General features: G+C 42.3%; 1 protein-coding gene and 1 non-coding gene across 3 annotated transcripts; one reads left to right on the top strand and one right to left on the bottom strand.

Annotated features, from left to right (window-relative positions):
• Positions 1-219: 219 nt before the first annotated feature.
• Positions 220-13,193, bottom strand: eeig1a (estrogen-induced osteoclastogenesis regulator 1a). Of its 2 annotated transcripts, none has more exons than XM_077601416.1 (12): positions 13,041-13,193; positions 12,664-12,949; positions 6,401-6,521; positions 6,251-6,280; positions 5,048-5,164; positions 4,390-4,436; positions 4,158-4,312; positions 3,151-3,255; positions 2,863-3,061; positions 2,004-2,180; positions 1,874-1,961; positions 220-1,809 (listed from the first exon to the last, which is right to left on the bottom strand). In XM_077601416.1, exons 2-12 carry the CDS (start codon positions 12,804-12,806, stop codon positions 1,645-1,647), a joined length of 1,347 nt encoding a protein of 448 aa, XP_077457542.1. In that variant the 5' UTR covers positions 12,807-12,949; positions 13,041-13,193; the 3' UTR covers positions 220-1,644. The 2 variants fall into 2 exon arrangements, with proteins under 2 accessions (XP_077457542.1, XP_077457543.1); XM_077601417.1 differs by having other exon boundaries at positions 1,874-1,943; positions 2,059-2,180.
• A 641-nt stretch (positions 13,194-13,834) lies between these two features.
• trnae-cuc (transfer RNA glutamic acid (anticodon CUC)) lies at positions 13,835-13,906 on the top strand. The gene has a single exon. It is a non-coding gene; the product is annotated as a tRNA-Glu (tRNA).
• Positions 13,907-15,085: the final 1,179 nt, after the last annotated feature.

The following is a 15,085-nucleotide window of genomic DNA, read 5'->3' as shown; positions in this document are numbered from 1 at the left end:
ATTGACATCAATAGACGTTCACGATTATTTAAATTATTCAGTCCAAACGGATTTGACGTCTATCACCGTCAACGGCAGGTAATGAGTTAATCAATGTCCCCGCATGCACTACTGTACTTCTTGAAAGCTGCCACGTCACAAGCCCTTCAATTGGCCGTCACTGCCCTCTACTGGTTCAATCTTACATGACACAAACAAACAAAATAAAGACCAAAAAAAGTGAGTGAAGATTTTTATTGTTCGGAACTGTTAAACATAATTCTATAACTTTAAGTAAATACTAGCTTTGTTAACATAAAATACTCTTGTAATACTTCTAATATGGAGACACAAAAAAGCAGAAGGAAGGTGAGTTGTGTGCATAGCTTATAACCATCCATCCTCTTAACAAAAGTCAGAGAATAAAAGGACAAAAAAATATAAATAAATGCTTTTAAAAACAAGTAAAAGTATAATGGATGATGAGTGGTTTATCCCCTAAACGTGTAATCAAACTAAGTCTGCGTGTGCAATAAAAACTCTAATACAAAGAGAGACTGAGCAAAACTACTTGTCACTATCTTAGTGGAAAACATTCAAAAATAATTCCTAAAAAGTAAACGGGCAAAACAAAAAAACGGTGGCAAGCAGCCGGCTGTTTGTCGACCGTTTTTTTGCGGTTCCTCGAGCTTTTTGCTAACTGTGTCGGCTGGTAAACACGGCTTGCTCCACCAGGGAGCAGCGCAACTCCTTACGATGGAGCTACCTCAACAGAGGCTTTGAAAAAAAAATACTAAAAAATTACTAAAACAAGAAAAATACTAAAACGAAATGGCCACCGTGTCTCTCATCGCCATCACCAGCGTTCTTCCTCTAAGCGAAGACGCTTTAGGCTCATCAAGAGACATCAACAGGCCCTAAAGACCCCAAACGGTCTCACTTTGGGGTTCCCGATCTACGGGAACTTTCTCCGTTTTGTAACAAACACAAACGGCTCAAAACTAGCTTAACCTACGCCTGCCTTAAAAAGCAAACGGGAAAACATTGAAAGTAATATTGGGAGTGAAGTCGAAAGTTCTCCTGGTGTCCTTGGCGAAGTCTCGCAACGCTTTTACCCGGACGTCAACGTCCGCGTGCGGCTCTCAAAGGGCGGGATTTTTTTGGGTGACGCGTGCGCAATTCATTGCTAAGATTTGCTGCGGAAAATTGAAGAGCGGTCATATCTAATTCAACTACTATCTGGATAATGTATCATAATAGAGAGCGATACATAACTGTAACTAAGAGAGGTCAACGTCTCGAAATGATGTCAAGCAATGAAATTAAATAAATGTTAAAAAGTACTGCCTGAAATCGTTTTAGTTTTGACTGGCAAGAAATTTAAAGAGACAGGCGCTGTCCGCTAAATTATTAACCCATTGACGACCATCCCAGTGTATGTGTCGCTGTAGTTAGCAAAACAAAAGAACTTGAGGGCAATCAAACGAACGCCCAATGAGTTCGTTTGACTCGCCGCCGCTAGTCGTCATCGTTGTGGTTTACCGTAAATGGAAACCCGATGCTAAGACTTTCACTTTTTACAATTAAAACCGCTTAACTTTGCCTTAAAATCCGTTTTGGGCCACGTTGACCATGATCGAAAACTTTTTGACCTTTGACCTTAGCTCATACGACATCGCTCCGTTCCCGCCCTCCATTTTGACGACCCCCAAAGACACCAGGAGGACATCGGCGCCGCCGGCGGGGATTAAAGTGCAAACTGGCGCGGGAGGAATCCCTCTGGTCTAGTGGCTCTCGATGACCACGGGCTCGTAGCCGCCGGCCGGCACCCTAAGGGAAAACACGGCGACCGCTCAGCGCTTTAGCGAGCGGGGAAAGCCGGACGCTGGCTCACCTGTTGCCCAAGCGGATGGCGCTGAGCGCGGTGGTGCCGTCTCGGTTGATGAACAGACGCAGGTTGCTGTCTGCGTGGAGGGGGGGGGGGGGGGGGGGGGGGGGGGGGGGGGGGGGGGGGGGGGGGGGGGCGGAGCCGCAACGGGTCAGATCGACGGGTAAAAGCGGACGCCATGGGTCGTTTACCTTCGGTGTTGCTGACGTCCTCAAAGTTTTGGCTCTGCACAATCTTTTCCACGATGTCGTCGGCGTCCATGCGGGTGTCGTTCACCCAAGATGGCTGACTCTCCACAGAGTCGGGCTTTCTCCTGCAAATGAGATTTTTAAAAAAATAATAAATAAATTGACAACACAAAAATGTCAATGTACCCTTTCACACAACAAGTCACTTATTTTGGAGATTACAGAAATATAAACCTCATTAAAAAGTATGGTCGTGACATTTTCATGTTATTCTTTCATCTTCTGAACCGAAGATTGCGGGGGTGCTGGAGCCTATCCCAGGCAATTATGGACTGGGGACATCCTGAATTTATTGCCACCCAATTGCACTTTTTTAAAAATAAAAATAACTAAAAAGATCTCTCATCTCATTTTCTAAACCGGTTTATTTTTATGAGGGTCGCGGAGGGTGCTGGAGTCTATCCCAGCTGACTCCGGACCAGAGGCGGGGGACACCCTGAATCGGTGGCCAGCCAATCACAGGGCACGATGAGCCAAACAACCAGTCACTCTTAGCTAGGGGCAATTTAGAGTGTACAACCAGCTAGCTTAGCATATTTTTGGGATGTGGGAGGAAACCGGAGTCCCCGGAGGAAACCCACACATGGAAAACATGGAAACTCTACAGATGGACGTGACCTGGATTTGAACCCAGGACCCCAGAGCTGTGATATAATTAAAACCCATTAAATCCACGTTTCCACATTTAAAATGCTATCCGAAACGAAGCAAATGATGCATTTAGGGTCACTTTGTAAAATGCAAGACCTGGGAGGCCTGTTGTTGGGCAGGAGCGGCCTGGGGGGTCGGGGCGGTCTCTCCGAGCGCCCCGCTTCTCTTTCTGCGTCCGCGGGGGCGTCGGCGGCGAAGCCCCCCAGGCCTCCGGAGGCGCTGCTGCCGGTGGAGGTGTTCCTGCGGTGGGTCAGGTCCGAAAGGCTGGAGGAGCAAGAGTGCTCCGTGCTGTAGCCTGCGGGACGCATACGAGCTAATGCTAAGTACGTCAGCAAGCTCACGCGACACACGTACGTACGATGATGACATTTTGATACGTATAACCTGAGATTTTGCTCTGCTGGCTGGCGTAGCTGGAATTACGAGAGTGGCCGGACTGGAACAGTTCGGGGGCAGCGTTTGGGTTCGCCTCGGAATCTTCCAGAAGACCTGAGTGCAAAAACAAAAAAATTAAAAAGATACAGCACTCAAGGCTAAATTCCATTTTTAGCAGTTTTTTCTCTCTCACTTTTAAGGTTTTTATACTCTAAATCAGGGGTGCCCGTAGACCAGGGGTGTCAGACTCGGGTTGGTTCGCGGGCCGCGTTAACATCAACTCCATTTCATGTGGGGCGGACCATTTTAGATATAATATTTAGATTTGTTTTAATAAATGGATTAAAAGCCCTGAATAGTCCGTTTTTTATAGATCTAAAACAATGTTTATTTTAGCTTTTTTATATATTTTTAGATTTTACAAAATGCTTTTTGAACTAAAAACACAGAAAAAATGGATTAAAAAATGACAATTATTGATTTAAAAGGGGGAATATCAGGAAATTTAATATACATCTATACTCTTCATTTGAATTTGATCCTAAAACAGAAAGTCCGCACTTTTACTTTCTCGGGCCACACAAAATGATGCGGCGGGCCAGATTTGGCCCCTGGGCCGCCACTTTGACACCTGTGATGTATAGGCTCCAATTTTTTTGGTGTAAACTGTTGAAGCCAGTCCAAGACTTTTTGCGACCTATCTAAAATGTCGGCAATTAAAGCACAAACTTTTGACCAATTTGACCCATTTAAGAGTGCCTCCATAAAATTGAAGCATTGGACATATAAAGACGTATAATCCGATAAGACTAGGCCCGGGTGGGCAAACTATTCCATTCGCAACTGGTGCGGGGCTGCTTTGGTTCCAATGTCTAAAGAGGAAACCTTTTCACAACTGTGGTGTCCTACGAGTGCAATCAGTGGATTGCAGTCAGGTGCTTGTCGGTTGGGAAACACGCTACTGAGAATCGCGGTTGGGCGGGGGTGGGGGGAATCGCAAGTACTATGACGTGTACCTGAGCTAACGATGGAAGGACGATGTTTGGGTGTCCGTCCCAGAGAAATCCCCCCGGCGGGTCCGCCTTCTGTCTTGGTTCCCTCCCCCTTGCAGTCCAGCTGCAGGGTGTGTTCCCGTCCTGGGATGGAGATGCTCTTGGCTGTGCTGGGCGGACTGTACGGTGGAGAAAATAAATAAATAAATAAAAATTACAATGAAAACTAGTTACTCGCTTCATTTAGCTTACTCACGTTTTAAAACAGGGGTCTCCAGACAGGAGGGTCATTCCAATGATTACCTTGAAAAACAAAAACATTAAGAGAAGTGGTTCGAGTGGGAAAATGACCTGCTAGCTATACGTTGGAATAACCCCGGAGAAAAATTGGAATATTACGAGATTTAATTTGAAATAAGACAAACATGGAGTCCGTATTGTGTCCGTACTGTTTTTCATATCTCCCTCCACCAACACACCTGAATCAAATAATCAACTCCTCATCAAGCTATCCAGAAGCCTGTTAACGATCCCAATGAATTGATTCAGGTCCGTTTACGGAAGCTAACTAAAAAAGGGGCCCTCGAGGACCGGAGTTGGGCCGTCGCCTGACTTGGGCGTGAGCTCGATTCCCGCAGGTGGTGGTAAAATTGTGATTCAGCATACCTGTCAACCTCTGCCGATAACTGCCCTTATAAATGATTATGATTCCCCTTACAAACCCCCCAAAAACCTTACAAACACCATACGAGTCGTACGGTGTTTGTAAGGTTTTTGGGGGGTTTGTAAGGGGAATCATAATCATTTATAAGGGCAGTTATCGGCAGAGGTTGACAGGTATGTGATTGCGAGTGGTCGTTTATCTCTCGGTGTGCCCTACGACTGACTGGCGACCAGTCTAGACTAGCGCTAACCTTGAGGATGGAGTTGTCCTGTCGCGTGTTCTTGGTGTCGTAGCCCTCCAGGAGGCAGCAGCGTGCGGTGGAGCCCGAGCCGGCGAACTCGGCCATGTTTAGATCTGCGAAGCCCAGCTGAAGAGAGAACAAGGGAGTCCATTTTATTTAACGCCTACATGTATTTACTACTTTTTTTCCATGATCTAAATTTCGCATCAAAACGGATTACAATTACGATCATACCTCTACTTACGAATGCCTCTAGGTATGACATTTTCAGGTTACAATTTTTTTTATATGCAAAAGAGTGATTTGAGAAAAAGATCCAAGTTACGAAATCCCCCCAAAAGTAAATGCATTTCCTTATCCATTATTTAATTTTGAAAATATTGCCGCGGATGCATTGATTCTCACTTTAGAACCTCGCTACCCTCTACTGGGCTCTCATTGGCTGTCTCACAACAACCACTATCCATGTTTCAAGATTCTCTCTTACATACCTGTCCACCTTAGCTCCTTATTAATGATTGTAATTCCCCTTATTAAGTGATTAAAAACCATAAAAATGCAACGCAACACATTTTCACACACATAGGGCACACGTAAAAGTCTAAAAAGTAGTACTACAAAGTGGACGGCTTTCGGCCATGGTAGAACGGGCCCTTGCTGCGATCCCCCATTATAACGGCTGCACATTTTCCCATGATTTATTTATTTTAAGACATTAATAAATCATTACCTTATAATTTTCTCTCATTTTTGTGTGTTCCCTCACATCTTTCATACAAAATAGGGACAATTTGGCAAATTTCAAAGGTTTTGTTGGTAGTTCTGTGAGGACTTTGGAACGAATTAGAGAATTTACATTTAAAGTACACCTATACTTACAAAATTTTCAAGTTATGAAAACATTTCTGGCACCAATGAAGTTCATAAGTAGAGGTACGACTGTACAATCCATTTGATCTACAATTTCACAACAGCCATCAAGCGACAAGCCGCTGCCACGTTGATTCATTCATTCCCGAACAAAAGCCAACCGGCTTGTTTTTTCTTGGAGGTGTATGCGAGGAAGCTTCACTTCCAAGGAGGGAAGTGAACTAAATTTAGCGCTTGGAAGGAAACGACAACGCGTGAGAGTGAGCGTGGCGGCAGGAAGCCGCTCGAGTGGCGTTCCGTATTCCCGTAATTGGGGTCGCTGACCTGCGGTGAGCGTCTTACCTTCGTGTACGCTTTCCCACCTTTCAGCTCCTGCGGAAAAAATAAAAACGCGGGAAGGAAACATGAAGCCATAAGCCAAATTTATCACACACATTCCCATACCAACTCCAAGGCGGAACATCCCAAAGAAAAGCGGTTAAATCTGTTTACCTTCCTGACGGACACCCGGCACATGGACGGGTCCAGCACGCCCGTGTGCGGGTTGGCACTCATTTTGGAGACGAAGGAGAACCTTTTTCTCCAGCGTACGCAGTTCTCGCGGACTTCCTCCCTGACAAAACATACAGTGAAGAAATGTAATACGGTAATACCTTGAGATACAAGCTTAATGGGTGCCAGGACCGAGCTCGTATGTCAATTTACTCGTATCTCAAATGAACTTTTCCCATAGAAATGAACCAAATACAAATTAATTTGTTCCCACCCTCTGAAAAAAAGACCAGAAACAGGTTGTTACAATGGAAAAACATCTTTTTATTGGTTTTAATTCACCAACTACTCACAAAGTAACAAATAACTATCTCGTGATTATGATGTTCTATACTAAAATGTGACATTATTCAGTACAACGCGGAGTGTTATCATAAGCAGCCTCTCGCATACGCTAGCTGTCTCGTATACTCGTATCTCAAGACAAATATTCGCTCAGAACTTTACTCATAACTCAAATTTCTCGTGTATTAGGGCACTCGTATGTCAAGTTATTACTGTACTGTAAAATTGAGTCATGAATGTATATTCGGGAAATGTCGAGCCCTGAAATTAGTTTGGAAATATATATCTAGTTACAAAAAAAATGGGATGTCCATCAATTTAGCGATGTTTTGCTTGGCTTTTAAATACGTTTTTGTAATGAATGTGTAAATAAAAAGCCCAGTTTTATTGTGATTTGAAATTGCAGTTACCAAATTGAATGTCATAACTATTACATTTTGTCTTTTTTATAAATTCATTTGGTAAAAAAAAAACATTGAATTAAGAAAGAATATGGTTTCAAAACAGCCAACTCAATAAAGTATTTAAGAATATAGTCAATCAAATTGAAATAAATAAAAATTACACAGCTTGTGGTTGCCAATAACACAAACTCCATCAAATTAAAATGAATGCAAAATAAACTGGTTATGGTTCCTAATAACAGTCTAAAGTAGATTTTTTAAAACAATTTTCTAAAGCTGTCTTTCATCATGACGACTGTGGTTAATGAACGGCAAACTTTCCCAAAGAAAGTTCCTAACGTGACGTGAAGCAAACATCTGCAAGCAATACTGCTGTATTATTTTGGGCATAATTACAGCCGTCTCAAAATGCGTAACATGAAAGAGGCAATTTGCTGGAAATGACAAGTGTTTATGGAAAGGCAACGCGCTCATTAGCGACCATTCGGAAAAATTCTGTCGTGAGAAGAGCCATGTAATTTTACTTACTTTTTTATTTATTTTTGGTTTGTTTTTGTTTAACCCTTTCTTTGTTTACCTTTTAGACCTTCGCTGTAGCATTTTTTTTGTCTATAGGCCTGACATTTTTTAAGCCACTTGTGCAGGCTATAGTCAATCATATTTTCATCATTTGGTGCAGGACAGCTAAAGTGACTATACCGTATTTTCTCGCATATAAGCCGTATTTGTAACAAAAAAAATGATGACTGAATCAACTTGTAAGAAAACAACCATTACTTCCTTATAATATTGACCCTAATAATGTGCTTTTGATTCATACAGTATCTCAGAAATACCACGTGCGATGATTTTTTTTAAGATTTTCCCTTTAAAGTAACACATTTGCACTCCCTATTAAAACCATGAATATGGAAGTGAAAATTGTGAATCAGGGGGCGGCTTATATGCAAGAAATTGTAAAATTCAACGATTTTAAGGCAATTTTAAGGGTGTGGCTTATACGCGGGGCGGCTTATATGCGAGTAAATACGGTACCTCCACCTAGTGTTTAAGCTTAGAAATGCAAGTAGGCTGAAATCAAGCTACTTGTGCGAGCCATATTTAATCAAATTTTCATTTGCGGCGAGCCAATAAAAACTGGACTTCAAGGGACTGACTACCTCCACCTAGTGTTAAGGCTTAGAAGTGCAATGTAGGCTGAATTGGAGATACTTGTGCAGGGCATATTTAATCAAATTTTAATTTGCGGCAAGCCAATAAAAACTGGACAGCTAATGTGACTAAATCCCCCTAGTGCTAAAACTAAGAATTGCAGTTTAGGCTAAATAGAAGCTACTTGTGCGGGCCATGTTCAATCAAAAGTTAAAAAGTGGACAGCGAGCTGTAGTTTTCAAGGGTTGAACATGAATGGAAAAGTAAACACGGGGTATATCCTGGTTACGGCAGCTGCTTCTCACCCCCGCAAACCCCCCACTGCCATTGTTTAACCGGCCCCCCCGCGACCGAGCGTGCGACCGCAGCCACTCGGTCACTCGTCTCCGCGTTTTGGACTTCTGGCGAGGCCTTCTCATCGGCCGCCACCCGGGTGGTCGAAGAATAACATTCCTCGGGAGCGTCGGCTTTGTGGGTTCTCCGCGGAAACGCCGCGGCGTGACGCCCGCACGTTCGAGGCCCGCTTTTGGTTGAAACGCAATTTGTTTGGAAGGTCACGCTTTTTGTTATGCTAACCTTTCGCACGTCTTTTCTAAATATTTGTCTCTCTAATGACAACAACCACGAGGGACCATTCGTCAAGTGGACGGGTTGATTTTCATTTTCGCAAACAAAATCGAGGGGGGTTGGGGGAGTAATTTAAACAACCAATTAGTTTGAGCCAGGAAGCCCACCTGTCAATCACTGCTTCCAAAATAGGATTTCCATAACAGAAATCTTGGGAAAAAGGGAAGCTACATTCCATTTAAGAAAATAAAAGAGCAGGAAAGAGAAAACAGTCAAGTAAACTAAATTTAGATTTATTTTTTTTAACCGCTGCCTTTCCGTGTGCACGTTTTTGTTCGAGATATCTCAAGATGAATAAAGGGATGATTATCAAAGTTGCAGGATGTGTTTTTAATAGGTGATTACATTTTGGCGTCATGAGGTTAAAGGTCAGAAAAGGAATTTTTACGGTAAGTCAAGAACAAACAAAGTGATTATTATCAAACTTCTGTTGGGGAAATGAAGGGAAAGAAGTGGTTACATTTTAGGGTTACGAGGTCAAAGGTCAGAAAAGGAATTTCAATGTGTTTCATATTTAAAGGGACTACCAAATATGGCTTTGAATTTGGATGCTTAGGCAGAATATGTATATAAAAAAAGTGAAAACAGTAAATATTGTTTATTTCTGTTGTCCTCTCTGAAGGATATTTTTAAAAATAGTTAACAAATTGAAAGGAAATAGGGCACTAAACTCATTTCTATTAAAAAGAGTCATATTTAATTAGTATATATATATTTTTTTTCAAATTGAACTTTTTCTGTAAGAGTCGTATCTTTAGATGGAACTGAAAAAAAACTTTAGCAGAAATGCTAATTGATTAGCTGTCATCACATTTATCATTGCTGTATAGCTCCATTTTTTTTAGGTAAATGTTGCTAAAGAAGAAATGGTCGTCTAAACCATTTTTGGATGATGAAAATTACATGAGTTTGTTCCATTTTTCCTCCCTAAAAGTTGGAATTCTCACAGTTTATGTGGACATGGGCCATTATCTTCCAGAGGGAAGGGGTGCCGGTCACAAAGAAAAACACGCCACGTTCCGGGCCACGAGGAGAAACGTAAGATAAAGCAGCGCTGAGGAAGCAAATGCGCAGTCGTTCTATTTTCTCAAGCATTTTGCCTATTCTTTTATTAACATTGCTGTATTTTCCTGTCAATATTTCAGTACGATCTTCAGTATCAGTTTGTATATTCCTTCATTTAATTTTTCATTGGATATTTTTCTGTTGGTAATAAAACTCGGACACGTCAAAAGAGCGTTTCTACTCGATGGCCAATTCGTCTTGTTTCAATAAAGACGTTTGTTCGCACGCAGACGATACACAAACGAGGGGGCGCTTGAGTCAAAAACAGGAAGCAGATGTGGAAAAAAAAACCGCCGCTCCGGGCTAACCTCTCGCTCGCTCATCTACGGACGTCTTCCTCGTTGGCTGCTCATTTAAAATCATGACCATTAAAAAGGTGAGCAGTCGCAGCCAGTCTTCCCAGTTTAAACCAACTGGACTTCTAAGTCAGTCAATGGCAAGCAATGAATCAAACTGGGAAAAAAACAGCAGGCTCAAATGGCTTCAGAGTGAATTCCTTTCCCTACGAAACCGAAAGATACCAAAATACTTTTTTCCTCAACTTGAACAATGCAGTGATTAATAACAGCTGCGCGAGATGCAGAAATCTCTTCCCGGCATTCCAGTCGCTCGCTTTTAATAAGGAGTACAAATGTGTTACTAATCTTAAGATTAAAAACCATCGCACCTGGTATTTCTGAGATTCTGTATAAATCGATTGCCGGATTCCGAAAGGGAGTTGCCTGCACGTAGACAAATTCAAAAAGGAGGTCAGGTGAGCAGTACAACCAGGAAGTGGTCTGGTTTGTCATCTCTAGGTAAGATGGCGGCGCCCTGAGCGAGCAAAAGTGGGTTTTTTCAGGTTTTATGCAAGATATGCTTTATTTTTTTTCTTGAATTTCATTCATAGACGTCAAAATGCATTTTGTTAAGCGTTTTATCTGTTTATCTTTTCTCTATTTTGAAATAAACGACCGTATTGGCCGCATCGTCTTACATTATGGCGTTTTGTCTTTTGCAGTTTCGTGCATGTCAAGTCTAATTTGTGCGCATATAAGCCGTACCCTCGATTCAGTCATCATTTTTTTTGGCGACAAATACGGCTTATACGCGAGAAAATACGGTATATCATATATCACCATATAGGCAGGGCGGCTGAGTGGTTAGCGCGTCAGCCTCACATTGGGAGACCTGGGTTCAAATCCAAGTCAGTCCACATGTGGGGAGTTTGCATGTTCTCCCCGGGCCTGTGTGGGTTTTCTCCGGGTACTCCGGTTTCCGCCCACATTCCAAAGACATGATTGGACACTCTAAATTGCCCCTAGCTATGAGTGATTGGTTGTTTATCTCCTTGTGCCCTGCAATTGGCTGGCCACCGATTCCGGGTGTCCCCCGCCTCTGGCCCCAAGTCAGCTGGGATAGGCTCCAGCACCCCCACGCGACCCTAGTGGGGTTAAAGCGGTTCAGAAAGTGAGATGAGACCATACAGGCATATCAATACAGTAATTGACTGACAGAAATGATGAAGTCCGCAATTCATGGTGGACTTGGGCACTCTAAGACCAGAAGGTCACAATGGCGGCATGTGACAAGGGGGAAGAAGGGGGGGGGGGGGGTGCCGTGGAGGGCTCACGTACAAAGACGCGGATTGTCAAAGGAATGACATAACCTTAATCTGATTGGGCGAGGGAACCGGCGAGGATTGTTCGAATGCGTGGATATTATCATCAAGGGGGGGGTGGCGGCTCAGTTATGCAACGTCCAGAAAGATGGAGAGGAAGGGGGTATGGGGGGGTTGGTATTTTAAGAGGTTTGGTTCCAAGGAAAAACGGAATCCGCTTAATCAACACGCACTTCAGATAAATATTAGCTTGTTAGCATGTGCCGTGGAAAATATAAACAGAATCTCGATTTGGAAAAGCTGCTTTCCAAGAAAACTGCCTCCTTACACAATGAAAAGTAAAGAATGAAACTTATTAAATTTTGACAGGCGTTTTTATTTTTATAAATTTGCCTTCAAACCAAAAGTTGCTGTGCAATGTGAAATAAATTTAAAAAATCAACTTGGTCTGGAACTAGCGTTGACCTCACAACAGCGCCCCCTTTCTATGTGGTGGTCGGATGGTGTATTTGCAGTTTAAAATGATGGAATTTTTATCAAGTTTTAAATATTGTCGTTGACAAAAAATATTTTATGATAATTATCGTTACTGTTTTATCGCCCAGCTCTAGTTAACAAATAAATCTGGATAATGATAACTTTGCCCGAGGGTTATCACGACTAAATATAATCATACATACTATTGTAAGACGTCTAATATTCAGCCTGTAATTGACATTTTCTTTATTGCCTGGCTACCACTAACAGTGCTAGCTGTCCAATTAACTTAACCTGGGAGGGCTGACAGTCATTGATCACGTATCAGTGCCACTGACGGAGATTCACGTCCAAGAGCAACATTTTAACTCAACGGCTGCCATTGACGGCGAAACACGTCCATTCATTTTTGACTGAAAATGGCATTTTACCATCATGAACATAACTGGTTAATGTTATTTTTCCAAATATTGATATGAAAATAACATTCCACACCATGCAGCATCACATAAGCTAATGAATTACGTCACCGCCGAGTGAAACAAACACAATATGAATGAAGAATGGCAGCCATGATTAGTGTTAAAAGTTACCTGGAGGAAGAAGCGACGAAGTCTCCGTCCAGCAGACGAACTTTACAGAAGAGAACCCCGTTAACGAAAGGCACCGCGCTCAGTTCCTCCAGCGTCAAATGTGTTTGGAACTTGAATTTTTTCTTTTTAGCGAAGAACGCCATCTTCTCTCGACCGTTCAGTCGCCTAAACACCGCCGAAACAACAACGACAACTTAATGGCGGTGTTACTACTCCAGGTTTGGCCGAAAAAATGCCAGCTCCCCGTCCGTCGTCGTCTTCTCCGGCGACGAGTCAATGCAGAAATCTGAAAACACACCAAAAGACCACGCGAAAGTCGATAGTTTAGGGGGTGAAAGTGGCAGAAAAGTGTTAAAGAGTGTAGCGAGGAAGCCCACCTGGAGACATTTCTGTACCCGGCGACGGTGCCCCAAAACAAATGATACACAACAAGCACTTTTTCTCTTCTCGCTTCGAACAGGATTAATCCAGACAGCGGGAGGTTAGCATCAAGCAAGATTGTCATAGCGAGTATAGCCATTGCATGCCTTTCAAAACAAAAGAAGCATGGTCATAAAAGCAAACAAATAAATGATTAACCTGCGTTTCAGTATAATCAACGGCTTATAAATATATAAAACAAAATCAAACAGAGTTTGAACTTAAACATTTAGAGATTTTATAAATGAAGAAAATGGAACCCTGTAAGGAGGAGGTCTTTTATTTTTGCTGATAAATGACTCGACTTCCGTTCATTAACGTAGTAACCTCGCTACCTTGATCATAAATTCCCATTGACGGACAGTCAAATCAGAGCGCGGCTTTTCAAACGGAGAAACATCGTCATCTAGTGGCCATTAGAAGCGTATGTTCTTTTGAACGAGCCGTGACGAAAATAAAACAAAAAGCTTGAACTGCAATTCCCGGTTATTTCCTCAGTTGTCAGAAATTTATTTGCAAATAATCGTCATCTCGAATTATTAAACGTGATTGTAACTGCGAGTCAAATCGATACAGTGATTTAAAACGCTATTTTTTGTTTTTACATCCAACTTTAAACATTTCCTTTTGCAAAATCCTACAAAGCTAACGTACCTCCATTTGACATGACACTGCTTTTGTCTGAAATATATTACGTATTTGACGTTGTTTTAAGATTTATATATTATAAAGTACCTGAACCTTCGAACAGTCCCTGGTGGTCTAGTGGTTAGGATTCGGCGCTCTCACCGCCGCGGCCCGGGTTCGATTCCCGGTCAGGGAACTTGGCTTTTCTTGTTGCTTATAATGATCAATTGAAAAATTCCTGACTTTCACCATTATACATATATCTATGCTTATTTATTAAATATTACGTATTTATATATTTATTCATGTATTTATTTATTACCTATCTATTTATGTCTAAAATGGCTTTCCTATATCTGTATTCTCACCCTCTTGCTACTGTGACAACGAAATTTCCCGAATACGGGATGAATAAAGTTATCCAAGTAAGGCAAGGGAAAACATTTTTGTATAGCACATTTTAAAACAAAAAAATATATATATAGTATAGTGACTATTTGTTGTCATAAAACAAGTCTTGAAAGGCCTTGCGTCTACATATGTGGACATTCCATATTTTAAACACAAACACGAGATTACACAAACTATTGTGTAATCACTATTGCATTTTATTATATTTTTGTGAATTTTAATGGACTTCTTGTGAAAAATCAACTACCGCTCACATATCTACACTATTTCAGTGGGGGTGTGCAAACTTTTTACTTAAACTAAATAAATAAATAATAAATAAAATCAGACTTAGGCTTGTCATCATCATTGACTAGACAAAAGCCTAATTGTCATCATACCCAGCTGCGTATGACGAAATTGAAAGTGCTTCTCCACAAAGTGCGCTTTTCTCAGGCAAGAGCCCAACCAAGTGATAGTTTCAGACTTGCTGGCATTCTGTCGTGATGGATACATCGCATCACCTCCCGAGCGCAACCAACCCCCGGCGACTGCGAAAAGGTTTGCCTCACCGATGCCAACAAAGAATAAAATGGATCACTTACCTCCCACTGTCTGCCTACTTACCTTCAGTCAGCCAGCAGGAGGCAGATCGCCGCCCAACGTCCTTCATGTTTCCTGACCCCGAAGTTGTTACACAGAGGGGATTGTGTGTCGTGCTACTGCAATTCAGAGTCCTGATGGCTGTGGGAAAGAAGCTGTCCTTAAGCCTCTTTGTCCGTGCTTTGTGAGACCGGTAGCGCCTGCCAGAGGGAAGCAGCTGGAACAGGTCGTGACCAGGGTGGTCCGGGTCCCCAACAATGTTCCCGACTCTGCTGAGGTAACGAGGGCTGGCAATATCTTCCAGTGAGGGCAGAGAGCAGCCGACGATCCTCTGGGCAGTGTTGATCACTCTCTGCATGGCCTTTTTGTCTGCTGCCGTGCT

Source organism: Stigmatopora argus, chromosome 5 (genome assembly GCF_051989625.1).
Source record: "Stigmatopora argus isolate UIUO_Sarg chromosome 5, RoL_Sarg_1.0, whole genome shotgun sequence".
In the NCBI taxonomy this organism is placed as follows: Eukaryota; Metazoa; Chordata; class Actinopteri; order Syngnathiformes; family Syngnathidae; genus Stigmatopora; species Stigmatopora argus.
This window is presented reverse-complemented; position numbering and strand designations above follow the sequence as displayed.